The sequence below is a fragment of the Candoia aspera genome, chromosome 1, assembly GCF_035149785.1.
Source record: "Candoia aspera isolate rCanAsp1 chromosome 1, rCanAsp1.hap2, whole genome shotgun sequence".
Taxonomy (NCBI): domain Eukaryota; kingdom Metazoa; phylum Chordata; class Lepidosauria; order Squamata; family Boidae; genus Candoia; species Candoia aspera.
The window spans coordinates 274,054,709-274,070,350 of NC_086153.1; the positions used below are offsets into that span (position 1 = coordinate 274,054,709).

At 39.1% G+C, this 15,642-nt stretch overlaps 1 protein-coding gene across 13 annotated transcripts in view; it reads left to right on the top strand.

The window, feature by feature from the left end:
* The window catches only part of GPHN (gephyrin), a 276,493-nt gene that overhangs the window by 152,998 nt on the left and 107,853 nt on the right, over positions 1-15,642 (top strand). For 12 of the 13 annotated variants that reach the window (XM_063289771.1, XM_063289780.1, XM_063289767.1 and 9 more), the window contains 2 exons: positions 513-607; positions 12,820-12,886. In XM_063289771.1, coding sequence (XP_063145841.1) covers positions 513-607; positions 12,820-12,886 — 162 coding nt within the window. The remainder of the gene's footprint in view (positions 1-512; positions 608-12,819; positions 12,887-15,642) is intronic. The other variant, XM_063289778.1, reaches the window with a different exon arrangement.

The following is a 15,642-nucleotide window of genomic DNA, read 5'->3' on the forward strand; positions in this document are numbered from 1 at the left end:
AATTGGAAAGAGATGTATTATATCATTCATTAACAGAAAGGGACAGAAAATATGCATATTCCATGAAGAGATGCTTAATCAATCATCTCTGTTTTGAAGAGCCATATGAGTCATACCCTTCTAATAATTTTCTGAGCTGTTCAATGTATTTCAGTGTATTCCTGTTCAATGTATTTGGATTTCCAGGAGAAATCTATAGGAACAGGCAAAAGTATATGCAAATCATATTTAATATTCATAGGATGCAAAACTATTGTTGTCAGGGGCTGAAGGATGCAGTTTTTGATATAGAGCCAGTTTCAGAAATTGAGGCAGAATGTGATGTAGGCATAAAGCTAATTTTAGTGAGATAAATATATAATGATTTTATGTCCAAATTGATTCACATTCAACTCCCATGTTGGACTGATTTTAGGAAAGGGATGGTGATTTAAATTTTACTTAGCTTTATATTTAATTTTACTTTATTTTTGTAGTTTTCACTCAGTCTATTGTTTAATCTTTGATTACAGGCTACTAAAGAAGTAATAGAACGTGAGGCCCCAGGGATGGCCTTGGCAATGCTGATGGGATCACTTAATGTTACACCTCTGGGCATGCTCTCTAGGTAAGAATGTTAACAAAAATAACAAAATAAACTTTTTCTCTAGAATACCTAAGGTGGTGGCTGCATTGAACAAAAGTGGATTCATCACCCCTTCCTCATTTTCATATCCAGATGCCTTCTTTTATTGTTTTGTGGTTTTTTATTTAGTTTTTGGGTATTTTTGACACATAATGTTCAGGAAGAAAAGACATTGAAGCTCCCTTGCAAAATCTTCACACAATAACAATCTATAGCAGTTATATAGCACTTTCAAACCATTTTACATATTTTGCTTCAGTAGTCTACACAACAATATTTTAGAGTAGGTGAATATTATGGATCCCATATTGCAGCCACTGAGAGATATTAGCTTGCTTAAAGCTATTTAGCGAGTCTGTTGGGGGGGGATCCTGCTGATATATATAAGATTATAGTGGTTTTGTCTCATGGCTACAGAAAGTGACTTTTTTTCTCTCTCTCTATTCATTGAATTATTGTAAGGATCTTCTAAAACAAAAATATTGAAAAATGGTATTGATTAGCCCAGACCTCCAACTCTGTACTCATCTAGGAGCAAGCTCAGTAAACTCAGTGAGGCATACTAAATGTGCATACAAAGCATTACACTACAAGTTATTGCTATAATGGTAAATATAGAGCAGTTCTGAGTTGTTGTACACTCTGAATTTTTTCCTCTAGGATTAACTTGCAGGAAAAAACCAGTTCTGTTGGCTACCTATATTTATAATTTTTCTGATTCCTAAAGTTAATTAAGAATAAAACTCAGTGCATTTTATTTATGTATTAGATATCCTACCTTTCATACAAGAGAGATTTAGTGGCCTGAAGTCACCCAGAGAATTTCTGTGGCTGAAGTGAACTAGAACCTCGGTCTTCCTGGTGTCAGTCCAACCTTAACCACTACATCACACTAGCTCTGTGTGTAGCAATTATTTTTTCAGATTTTTTTTCTCACCAATTAGCACTGATTTCCCAGTTTCACTGTGTCATAATAGCAGTTATTTAAAAGAAATTTTACAAATCAATAAATATCCATAGTTTGCACAGAAAATACTCCTGGATTATGGTGAATCTATATGAATCTCAGGTTTAAATGAGTATGAATAAATTTTTATCATGTTAATGTGATTAAGAAATGCACTTGACTGAATCTCAGTTATGATTGTAATGGAGAAAAATAGTAGCACTTGTCTTGAAAGAAATTATATAAACATTAGACATTAATATTTTTCTCTTCTGTGAATATTTGGTGCAAAATCCAATGATTTTGCCATATATATAATATACAAACATGCATACAAACACCATTTGTTTTTCATATTTCCTTGCAATTAAAAACAAGGTAGAAGTATAACAAATCAAAAGTGGAATCATTTTCAAAATAAACTTGTATGTACATAATTATGCATCACTTTTATTTTACAATTTAATGAATCAATTTTGTAAATGCAGAGACAAGGCAGTGATAAAATATATTCTTGGATATAGTAGCTGTAAAAATGGACTTGTAAAAATAATTCAAGTAATTGTAGGAGGAAATGAAGAACATATTACTATCTGTCAAAAAGAGTTGTTGGCAGCTGGTATCAGATCAGATCAGATCTTTTTCCAGATTGTGCATCAATATTTGATTGATGGAGAGGGAATGCAATATATAATTTTGAGTTAACATGATATTAATAAAGTATCATGTTCTAAACTAGATAAGAATGTTCTGAAAGGAGTACATAGATGGGAACAGAATCCTTCCAGTGGCAATTGCTTATTATTTCTTGGTTCCTTTCACTAAGTCTTTTTTTTTTCAGGTATCATAACTCTGCTGAAGAGCCAGTTTGGTGTAGTGGTTAAGGCATCAGGCTAGAAACTGGCAGATTGTGAGTTCTAGTCCTGCCTTAGGCACAAAGCCAGCTGGGTGACTGTGGGCCTGAATCTTTTCACTAAATGTCTAGTTTACAAAAGTAGTTAATAAACTTTTGATTATTATTTACATTTGTTGTTAAATTTCAGTACTAAACCAGTTAGGGGTCTGCTTCAGTAGGGTTTTTTTCCCCCTTTCAATTTCTGCTTTTGAGAAAGTATATAGTCAGATTGCCTCTACGTTGTTCAGGGATGGGGCCACATTACACAGGAATTTGTTCTGCTTATTTCTTTGATATGAATTCTGCAGGATATATTTTGCAGACTAGTTCAAATACTGGGTTGGGGCCACTCAAGAAACTGACATTATAATTGCTGATAAATGTAATTCCGTGCTGCTAATTCAAACTATAACATTGTAGTGCATTTAAAGAACATTGGTAATCATGTGATGAGAATTAGTTCAAAAATATGGTGTCAACCAATACTTCAGCTAGAGAGGCGCTATTATTTGGTAAATACATTCTGTCCTAATCACTTTTCTGAAATAATTTACCCTGGAAGTTTATTATAACGAACAGCAATGTTTATAATTAACAGTGATATATTCCGCCTCTTAACCTAGGTACTAGGGATCTATCTAAATCTTTATTTTTATTATTTTTATTAATATCAATATCACCTCAGTTAACTTATTTTTGGTGTTTTAGTACTGATTTATAGTAACTGACTGAGCTGATCTACAGTCATACAATCCTTCTGTTGAAAGACATTATTAGCTATGAATATGATGTTCCAGCTTGTTGATTTCAAATAAAGGTCCTTGCACTATAGTCCCTAGACACTTTTCTTGAGTACTGTTCCATTTTGGGTAGCCAGAGAGTCATACTCAAAACCAGCCCTATATAGTAAAGCAAGAGAATTGCCTCCTTTACTGTATATACCATGAGCCCAATGAACAGTTGATCAGCAGGCTAGGTTTTAGCATGGAATTTAAACTAGTGCTGGGGGTACCGCGTGATAGAGTGAAGAGGTGCCTGCTTTAGATGCATAGGGCCAGCCCACCAAATCAACAGACTTGCTGCTGCACCATAAAGTATGTAACTCGTCAAGAAATCTTCAACAAAAAACAGTTTACCACTACTACTAAGTCATCTTTTTAAAAAGTATATTAGCAGAATGAAAATTTTGGTGCCTTAAATTTTATTATACCATTCATGGGCTAGACATTCATTGGACACATTATTCTTTTTTGTCAGATACATGTGGAGCAAAGGAAACAAGTATAAAATTGAATGAAATGCTCTGAAACACAAAAGTACAATTTATAATAATTCTAATAGATCTTAAGCATATGCAAAATGACTATGTGCAGAGCAATTGATGTAGCTCTTATAGTGGAACAAAAACTACTGTATGTGTTCTAGTCAGACTCAAGTATATAGAATTGGTAAGTTGATAAGTTGCAGTTCAGTAGTTTCATCCTTGAAAAATTTTTAGTTCCAGGATAGCTACCTTAAGATCAGTAACAGACTGACTTTATAGTATTAAATATTCTGCTGATTATTTCCTTTCTTCCATTATATTTGCAGATATTTCTTCTTTTGTGTCAGGACTGTTGGTTTTCCTATATAGTATGCAAAAGGACAGTAAAAGGGATGGCTGGTGGATGATAGGTATAGATCACATTGGAAGATGATCTACCTGAATTAATTGTTGCACTTGTGGTTGACATTATTGCCACTATTTTGGAGACAGACTTGGGATCTGGATTTGTTGCTGGCTCTAGTTCCTTATCTAGCTTGTAGGTGCTGATGTGTGGTAGGTTTTCTGTAAGCAGCAATAGATCCCGTGTTAAAGATGTTTGAATGTCTAGGATGGGCTGTAGTGATATACAAAGAGTGAAAGGTTCTTCTTGGGATAACAATAAGCTCAACTTTGCTATCTTTCTAGAAAATGAATAGTATTTTCATAATGTGGACACTGACATGAAACAAATTTAACTAAGGTTACATTTTACATGATTCTGATGTCATATCGTCAGCCCTTCAAGGTAGAACAAGTCAGAAAACAGACTCCCTTGCTACCCCCTTTCTTGGGAATATCATTTCCCCTGAGATCCAGATGGTCCACACCCTGTTGGGTTTCAAAAAGTCCATCAAAACCTGGACTTTTCAGCAGGCTTTGGAGGTGGAAAGTCGTGAGCTGCTTCCTCCATTAATGTGGAGTTTAATTAATGTAGAATGTTATTTATCTCTGGCATTGTATTTTGTATTATGCTATGTTTTAGACCTTGTAGTTTTTAATATTATTTACATAAATAGGTATGTAAGCTGTTCTGAGTCAGATCCAATTAGAGTGGCCTGAAAATCAGTTGATCCATCATCTAGTCAGTAAGTTCAGACATTTGAACTACTGAAGAAACTGTACCTGAAAGACAAAGAAAACAAGTGTGCTCCTTTCCAAATGAAGAAAATGATTGTTCACCAGATCATACTAATGTTTTCCTTGTCTTTATTTCTCTTTATATGTTGGTGCTTCATTTCTCTTTTAACTTTAATAACAAAGGGAAGGCCAGATTTTCTTTCCCCTTCAAATTTAAGAATGAAATACATTTTGAAAATAAATTCTAAAACCTTTCTGTATGAATATTTCAAAGCAGGCTAAAACCCTGCACCTGACAGTCTCTACTGCGCTAATCCATGCATTAGAAAAATGGATATAGAATATAGTTATCTATTACTAATCTGTTTTCTGTTTTTCTGTGTTGACTTAAAAGTTTCATTTTTGTGATAAAAAAGCAGCCTGACCTCTGGTAATACATGGCTGACCTTATATAGACTTGGAAGATGAGTGGGGTCAGGCCTAGTTAGTTCTTTGCCTAGAGCAATGCATGACTATGTCCACTAGGAGCCGAACTCAATTTGCAGGCATTTTTCCTTTACTTAATCTGATTTAAGTTAGTTTATTTTTAAGTTCTTTTTATCCTGCAACAGGAAAAAAGAGAAATAAAAAAAACAGACATTGAGAAGAGACTGTTTACTGAGACCCAATACATTTCAAGCCAATTCCTTCTACTATTCATTATATTGAATAATTATAATTATAATAATACAACAATAAGAATAATTATAAATTGATTTTTGTCTTTAAGGAAGCAGTCCTTTGCTCCCTGGGATGATGACTGAGGAATCATATAGTTCACAAAATAAGTTCCAAAAGACGGCATCTTCAATTGATATATAAAGCACAGCATAATTAAAAGGCCTAAGCAAATAAAAAGGTTATTCTTTGATACTGAAAACATAACAGCAGGGAGTAAATCCAGAAACAACCATGGGCACATGTATGTTCTCTTTATTATGCATCTTCGTGACTGACCTAGGAGAAAGCTTTCTTAAGTCTCACCCCCTGAAACCCCTCCCTTAATTTAGATTTATTGATGACATTTTCATCATCTGGCCCATGGAAATGTATCTCTTCATCAAATTTCAACATGACTTGAACAACTTACACACACACACACACCATCAATTTCAACCTAGACCTATCTACAGAATAAATCCACTTTCTTGATGCCACCATAAAACTATAAAATGGACATATAAACACCATAATATACAGGAAACCTACAGATCGCCATGCATACCTACATGCTTCCAGCTTCCACCTTCCACCCAGAACACACCACCAAATATCTTCTATAGCTAGGCTCTTCATTACAATCACATTTGTTCTGACCCACTTGATGGAAACGCTTAGCTGATGGAATTAAATCAGGTATTCAGGAGAATGAAATGCCCAACTAATGAGTTCAAATAGATAAATCAATAGAGTTACACAATTCCCAGGGAGGACCTATTAAAAGACAGACCACAGAAACAGAACACCACTGATTATCACCTACAGTTCACAGCTTAAGCTATTCAAATGCCTTATTAATAAGCTATAACCGATACTGGACATTGACACTATAGTTTCTCAAGCTTTGGGTGGCAGGCAAGTATAGACAGCCACCTAACCTGAAGCAGATTCTTGTAAGTAACAAGAAACAACAGGACAATGATGCCAGGGAAATAGGCCCCTCAGCAAACCCAGATGTCTACTTTGCTCCCACATCTACACCAACAGCACCATCATAGGCCCCAACAACTACACACACAAGATTAGAAACACCTTTATGTGCTCTTCCTCCGATGTGATATACTGTATGCCATCATCTGTCAGCAGCGCCCCTCTGGATTCTACATAGACAAGCAGGACAAGCTTTGCCCAAAAGAATTAAAGGACACAAGCTTGACATGAGGATTCAAAACAAGGACAAAGTAATATCAGAGCATTTCAACCTCCCAGGACATTCCATAGCAGACCTCCAAGTGACTGTTTTGGAAAAGTGGGACTTCAATAGCACCACTGAATGAGAAATTCTTGAACTCACATTAAAAGTTTTCAAGCAATCTCAGAAGGTGACAACTAACACAATCAGTTTTTAGCACACTAAAATTGCGATTAGAAACAAACTGTCTCATTTGTAACTGGCATCTGTATCACCAACCTATTTTGCCGTCCCTTCCCCCACCTCTCCCCAATTAAAATCCTATATCAATCTAGATACACTGTGCATCTGATGAAGTGAGCTGCAGCTCACAAAAGTTTATGTCTTTTAATAAAACTAGTTAGTTGGGAAAGGTGCTACCAGACTCTTGATTTTTTGCCACCATAAACTAAAATGGTTCTCTTCCTACAATATAGTTTCACAATAGGAGAAGCTCTTTTGCCTGTCATCACCCCTTCAGCTCTGAAGGTGGCAGAATCCCCAGTTCACCACAGGGGTATAATCTTAGCAAAAAGCAATTTCATAAGAGAAAAATCAGTCTTTCAAGTAATGTGATCTCACATCAAGTAGGGCTTGATTAAATTAGGCAGCTTGAAACATTCTCAGAAGACTAAAAACCTTGTTTCACATAGTATTGAAATATGCCTATATTAGAGATCAAGAATGAGCATTATACTTACCATATAAGGTCATTCAAATAGGATTGCTGTTGTGTCTTATGTTATTTTAAAATTGGTCTGCAAAATACCATGTAAAGAGGCAAAAATCCCACAAGAACAATGGAAATAGTATTATAATACGTAGCCAGATGGTGCAATAATAGAAAAAGATAACTAATACAGACTGGCCCCTAGAGTTCTCCATTTAAAAAATTCAATAAGAAGTAAGTGAAAAATTCAGTTGGAACTTCTATTTCAAGCAAGGTACATTCTTATCCACTTCCAATCTCTTTCATTTGGATGAGAGTTTTGAGGAAAAGACCAATATACAGGGATGGAGGCTTAGATTTCTTTCACATATCATCAATATAAATCACTTTCCAGAGTTAATTCAGTCAGGATTAAGTATGATTGATCAAATCTGTTAAAACAAGATATCACGTGAGATATGATACAAGCAGCTCTATCATCACTGAGCAACAATAAGCCCTATTAAAACGAACAGTTTGTTTGTTTGTTTGTTCGTTCATTCATTCACTTATAGCATTTATATGGTCACCCATCTTAAACCAAACTCTGGGTAGCTCATAACCCAACAATGTGTGTGTGTGTGTTTATTCGTTTAGTCGCTTCCGACTCTTCGTGACTTCATGGACCAGCCCACGCCAGAGCTTCCTGTCGGTCGTCAACACCCCCAGCTCCCCCAGGGATGAATCCATCACCTCTAGAATATCATCTATCCATCTTGCCCTTGGTCGGCCCCTCTTCCTTTTGCCTTCCACTCTCCCTAGCATCAGCATCTTCTCTTGGGTGTCATGTCTTCTCATTATGTGGCCAACGTTTTTCAGTTTTGCCTTTAAATATCATTCCCTCGTGACCAGTTTGGCTTGATTTCCTGGAGTATGGACTGGCTTGATCTTCTTGCAGTCCAAGGCACTCTCAGACTTTTCCTCCAACACCACAGTTCCAAAGCATCTATCTTCCTTCTCTCAGCCTTCCTTATGGTCCAGCTCTCGCAGCCATATGTTATTACGGGGAACACCATTGCTTTAACTATGCGAACCTTTGTTGTCAGTGTGATGTCTCTGCTCTTAACTATTTTATCAAAATTTGTCCTTGCTCTTCTCCCAAGGATTAAGTGTCTTCTGATTTCCTGACTGCAGTCAGCATCTGCAGTAATCTTCACACCTGGAAATACAAAGTCTTTCACTGCTTCTACATTTTCTCCCTCTATTTGCCAGTTATCAATCAAGCTAGTTGCCATAATCTTGGTTTTTTTGAGGTTTAGCTGCAAGCCAGCTTTTACACTTTCTTCTTTCACCTTCATCATAAGGCTCCTCAGTTCCTCTTCGCTTTCAGCCATCAAAGTGGTATCATCTGCATATCTGAGATTGTTAATGTTTCTTCCAGCGATTTTAACCCCAGCCTTGGATTCCTCAAGCCCAGCATGTTGCATGATGTGTTCTGCGTACAAGTTGAATAGGTAGGGTGAGAGTATACAGCCCTGCCGTACTCCTTTCCCAATCTTAAACCAGTCCATTGTTCTGTGGTCTGTTGCTACTTGGTTGTTATACAGATTCCTCAGGAGGCATACAAGATGACTTGGTATCCCCATACCGCTAAGAACTTGCCACAATTTGTTATGGTCCACACAGTCAAAGGCTTTAGAATAGTCAATAAAACAGAAATAGATGTTTTTCTGAAACTCCCTGGCTTTTTCCATGATCCAGCTGATATTGGCAATTTGGTCCCTAGTTCCTCTGCCTTTCCTAAACCCAGCTTGTACATCTGGCAATTCTCGCTCCATGAATTGCTGAAGTCTACCTTGCAGGATCTGGAGCATTACCTTACTGGCATGTGAAATGAGTGCCACTGTTCAATAGTTTGAACATTCTTTAGAGTTTCCCCTTTTTGGTATGGGGATATAAGTTGATTTTTTCCAATCTGATGGCCATTCTTGTGTCTTCCAAATTTGCTGGCATATGGCATGCATTACCTTGACAGCATCATCTTGCAAGATTTTGAACAGTTCAGCTGGGATGCCATCATCTCCTGCTGCCTTGTTATTAGCAATGCTTCTTAAGGCCCACTCAACCTCACTCTTCAGGATGTCTGGCTCTAGCTCACCGACCACACCGTCAAAGCTATCCCCGATATTGTTATCCTTCCTATACAGGTCTTCTGTATATTCTTGCCACCTTTTCTTGATCTCTTCTTCTTCTGTTAGGTCCTTGCCATCTTTGTTTTTGATCATACCCATTTTTGCCTGGAATTTACCTCCAATGTTTCTAATTTTCTGGAAGAGGTCTCTTGTCCTTCCTATTCTATTGTCTTCTTCCACTTCCGCACATTGCTTGTTTAAAAATAATTCCTTATCTCTTCTGGCTAACCTCTGGAATTTTGCATTTAATTGGGCATATCTCCCCCTATCACTGTTGCCTTTTGCTTTCCTTCTTTCTTGGGCTACTTCTAGTGTCTCAGCAGACAGCCATTTTGCCTTCTTGGTTTTCTCTTTCTTTGGGATGTATTTTGTTGCCGCCTCCTGAACAATGCTGCCAACTTCTGTCCAGAGTTCTTCCGGGACCCTATCTACTAAGTCCAGTCCCTTAAATCTATTCTTCACCTCCACTGCCTATTCCTTAGGAATATTAGTGAGCTCATATTTAGCTGATCTGTGGGTCTTCCCTAATCTCTTGAGTCTGATCCTAAATCGTGCAAGAAGAAGTTCGTGATCTGAACTACAGTCAGCTCCAGGTCTTGTTTTTACCGACTGTATAGATGTCCGCCACCGTTGGCTGCAAAGGATGTAGTCAATCTGATTTCGGTGTTGTCCATCTGGTGAAGTCCATGTATAAAGCCATCTCTTAGGTTGTTGGAAGAGAGTGTTTGTTATGCAGAGTGAGTTGTCTTGGCAAAATTCTATCAGCCTATGTCCTGCTTCATTTTGTTCTCCCAGGCCATGCTTACCTGTAATTCCAGGTGTTATTTGACTGCCCATCTTAGCATTCCAGTCTCCCGTGATGAAAATAACATCTCTTTTAGGCGTGTTGTCCAGTAGGTGCTGCAGATCCTGATAGAACTGCTCTACTTCAGCTTCTTCAGCATCTGTGGTTGGGGCGTATATTTGGATCACTGTGATGTTAGATGGCTTGCCCTGAATTCGAATTGAGATCATTCTATCGTTTTTCTGGATTGTATCCAAGCACTGCTTTAGCCACTTTACTGTTAATTATGAAGGCTACTCCATTTCTTCTGTGGTCCTCTTGTCCACAGTAGTAGATCTGGTGGTCATTTGATATGAAGTGGCCCATTCCAGTCCATTTCAGTTCACCGACGCCCAGAATGTCTATCTTTAATCTTGACATCTCACCAATAACCACATCCAATTTGCCCTGGCTCATAGATCTTACATTCCAGGTTCCAATGGTGTGTTGATCCTTAGAACATCGGACAAGACTTAGAACAAGCCTTAAGTGCTTTCCGGAAGGTTAAAATGGTAGGGGCCTGCCCGATCTCAGGAGGAAGGGATGGAGAAAGAGCAGGGATTGCTATGGAAAAGGCATGCTTTCTAGGTCCCATAAGACGGCAGCATTTAGCAGAAGGGACAAGGAGCATGCCTGCCCTATCCAATCTGGTGAGATAGGCAGATGTACTCAGGGATAGGTGGTCCCATTCGTAGCCCTGTGAGGTAATCCAGACAAGAAACACAACCATGCCACCATGTCCAGAGTCAAAGATGACATATCACAAGGCCAGAGAGGCCAAAAACCCCAGGCCACTTCATCTTGCCTGGGTTGAGTCAAACTGGTTTCTCCCCATCCATACCCAAACAGCTTCCAGACACTTGGCCAGCACTGTAACAGCATCACCTGCCAGCTGGGGAAGGAGATGTATAGCTGGGTATCATTAGCATACTGATGGTACCTCACCCCATGCTGTTAGATGACCTCATCCAGCAGTTTCATGTAGATGTTAAAGAGGAAAGGAGAAAGACCCAAGCTGTGGGGCACCACTTCCATCCCAAGCTCTCCAAAGGTCCTCTACAAGTGCAACCAATGCCATTTCAGTACTGTATCCTGGTCTGAACCCAGACTGAAAAGAATCCAGATAATCCACTTCATCCAGGGCCCTTTGTAGCTGAGGGCCCATCACCCTCTCAACAACCTTTCCTAAAAAGGGAAGGTTGGAGCCTGAATAAAAGTTATCTAACATAGTTGGGTCAAGAATGGCCTCTTAAGAAAGGATACACCACCGCCTCCTTCAAGCCAGTCGGTACCCCCACACACAAAGAGGCATTAAATACCGCTTGGACCCATCCATATGCTACCTCCTGGAGGGTCTTGACCAACCAGGAGGGGCATGGGTCCAGAACATAGGTAGTTGAACTCATAGCCACAAGGACCCTGTTTGCTTCCTTGGGACCAACCAGCTCAAAATCCTCCCAGATAGCAGGGCTCAGATGTGTCCCAGTCACTTCCAAAGGTTCTGCCCAGCTGGAATGCAACTCCAGTGCATAGTAGAGCAACTTTATCTAGCAGAATATTCCTCACTGCAGCCCTTCAGGGGCTCCCTGGTTCCTCCTTACTAGGAGGGACCTGGTGACCCAAAACAGGGCTTCTGGGTAGCTATCTGCAGATGCAATAAGGATGGAGTAGTAAGTGCGCTGCTCTTCTCACTACAAGTTAAGTCCTGATACAGACTGTTATCTGTGCTTGGTCAACTTCACTTTTTTTCCTCAAGTGGTGCTCTAGGCTTCTCTTGTGCCGCTTCATCTCTCAAACCTTGTTGGTAAACCATGGTGTTGTATGAGATCTGCATACACAGAGTCTGCAGACATGCGATTTGGTCCAGGGCCCCCATCACATGCTCATTCCAAGCCATGACAAGCGTGTCTCCTGAAAATCCCAAGCTCCCTATGAAACAGCATCAGGCGCCTGGGGCGTGCTAGTCAAATAGGCCCCACCTCCCTGCTGCAAGGGGTGGCTGTGGAGAACTCTCAGGCCAAAAGAGAGTGATCCATCCTTAACATCCCCCAAATCCAGATCATGATACTAGTGGTTTGCTTCAGAATAACTTGATCTAGCAAATATGCTATTCCTTTCCAAACTATTAGTTCATTGTTTATGTGCGTATTTGTGAAAAGGCATTAATATTTCATTGATTAGCTAAGTAAAACTCATTTGATCATGGAAGTTTCTTTAATCAGCCCTATTCCTAAGCAAACTTTATTTCCACTGAACGAATTCTAAGACCTAATCTTTTTTTATATTGGTTAAAAATTATGTGTGATTAAAAACAACTGTTTCCTGTGTCTTTGTATTCATCTCTCTCTCTTTTTCTCTCTCTCTCTCTTTCTCCAGACCCGTGTGCGGAATCAGAGGGAAAACTCTCATAATTAACCTTCCAGGTAGCAAGAAAGGGTCACAGGTAAGCAGTGTTCTTCATGGGGAACTCGAGGTCTTTTGAAGATTACAAAATTTCCTTCCATAAGTATTAAACATAATTTAATGTAATGTAATCAGCAGGAAAAATGACCATTATTTCAATGAATATTTGTTTATTAGATTTATATCGCCCCTTTCATTCAGGAGGTCAAGGCACTCCTCCCATTCATTTTTCCCCACAGTAACTCTGTGAGATAGGATGAGCTGAGAGAGAATGACTGACTCAAAGGCCCCCAGTGAGCTTTCACAGCTGAGGATGGACTAGAACCTGAGTCTTCCCAATAGCAGTTCAGCACTTTAACCACTATACCACACTTGCCCTCATATTTAGGATTAATATCTGTAAAACCTTCAGTATCCTACTTCCACTTATTAAATGAAGGTATTTGCGTTTTAGAGGTCTCAAACTCTAATTAATTAATTAATTAATTAATTGGTAATCATTCCTTTCACTCCCATTTTGAAGTAATGGGAAAACAAAGCACATATTTTAACATAGCATGACATTCATTTATTAAAATGAAAGCATTCAGTGCATTCAGACCTCCTTAAACCATAGGCAAAAGTTATTAGTATCTCATTCTCTTCATAAACTTAATTTAGCTGAACACTTTCTGCTTTGTTGTGAAGTCCCAAATGGGAAACTGTGATTTGGGTGATCTCTCCAAATCTAGATTGTATACCAGGATTTTATTTTTATTTTCAACCCCTGTTTAGCAGGATTACTCAAATCAGTTTGCCAGGTCACATATCTCAGTAAATTGGTTTTACAAACATATTATATTATGCTGGGCACATAAGAAATGAATAGAGTATACATACATGATTCACTCATTAGCCTCTTTGACTCTTCTGCAGTTGTGGGGAACCCAGACACTTAGACTGGGGACGATAGTGCTAATGTCTGGATTAGCTTCATTGATATTAATGCCTGATAGCCAACATGTCCATATACACTCTGCAGTTTTGTCTACTGGTTGGTCTGAGAAGTTCTTTACTATTTAACACTTCCAGATATAATGTAATTCTGGGGCACAGTGCAAAAGCTATCTTGTGGACAGATTTCAGACACAGCTACTTTACCTTTTAAACCCCAGCTCAGGTGGCCCCCTGACAGAAGGGGACCAAGGTTCTATATTTCTCTGGATTCACCTTAGACTTAGAGCCAACTCAGCTACAAACTATAATTTGGACTATTAGAGAATGTGAAATCTGAATGCAGCTCTTGCAATACAAATAATTTTAGAACTCAAATATTTTTAGAATGGTTTTTTATAATCTGGTTTTCAATATTTTGTTCATACTTGGATATGCTAAATAAGGGAAATAGTATATATTTAACAATCAAACAATAATACTTAGCATGCCAGCCCCCCCTCAATTATGCACAGACTGTTTCTAGATCATTGATGAATTCTATCTTCTGTCCAGAAATTTAGACACTGTAATTTTTTAAATAGGTATATCTATGTCTTTACAGTTGATAATTGTTCAAGGAATTTCAGCCTGTCAGTATATGTTGATACACTGAAATACAGATAGTCCTCACTTAACAACGGTAATTGGGACCGGAATTTCCATCACTAAGCGATGCGGTCGTAAAGAGAAATGTCATGTGACTTAGTGGTGGCAATTCTGGCAATTCTGGCAATTCCCCTTGCCATTCTTAATTTTACTGGTTGTTAGCTGAATCCAAGCCATTTGGGCTTCATCCCTCCCAGCCCCAAACCTCAGTTAGGTAAGCAGCTGCCTTCAACTCCCCCCACCCGCCTATCTTCCACCCCATCTCTGCCCTTTTGGCTGCCCAGCACCCTGCTTTACAGGGTGGCAAGCAGACCCAGAACCATGCGGTTCTGAGGCTGCAAGATGCCCCTGAGCTGCAGCACAGCACCAAACTGCAACTGCCCCAGCCCAGATTGTGCAGACTTCAGAGAGCTGCCCTCTCTTTCCGAAAGCTCTGAGAAGAGAGCGCAACTTTCTGAAGACAGTGTTCTGAAGGGAGCCACATGGAGGAAACATTTGCCAGAGAAGCTGGGTCCGAAAAGGAGTCAGCAAAGGCAGCAAGGTGCTTCTGCTTCACCCGTGGCGGCTGAGTGAAAAAGGCGAAAGGTCAGTGCGGGGAAATGGGAGAGAAGGCAGCTGGGTGAATGAATGCAGGCTGGGGCAGCTGCAACGTCCTTGGGGAGCTGGGCTGGGGCGGCTGGGCTGGGGTGGTTGCAGTTTCATGCTGTGCTACTGCTCAGGAGCTTCTTAAGCCCCAGAGCCATGCAGTTCTGGGTCTGCTTGCCACCCTGCAAGGTGGGGTGCAGGGATTCCAAAAGGGCAGAGATAGGGGGGAGATAGGCAGGGGGGCATTGAGCACCCCTGCAGTCATAAGTGCGAGCAGGTTGCCAAGCGCCTGAATTTTGATCACATGACTGCAGGGGCACTTCAATGGTTGTAATTTCAGGCACAGGTCATAACTCCATTTTTTCAGCACCATCATAATTTTGAATGGTTGCTGAGCAAATAGTTGTTAAGTGAGGACTACCTGTAGGTAAATTTAAGAATGCCAAAGCTGAAAATTGAACATTAAAAAAGTAAAAAGTGTCTCTGATCTAAAACTCAAATCCTGCATAGATGCTGATTTTTTATTACTTAAATAGTGTCAAGAAAACCTTCACTATTTTCTGTGTAAACATTTGTCTATCATCAGACTCATTATAAATATTTCAAATAATATAAAATAGGAGATTTTTT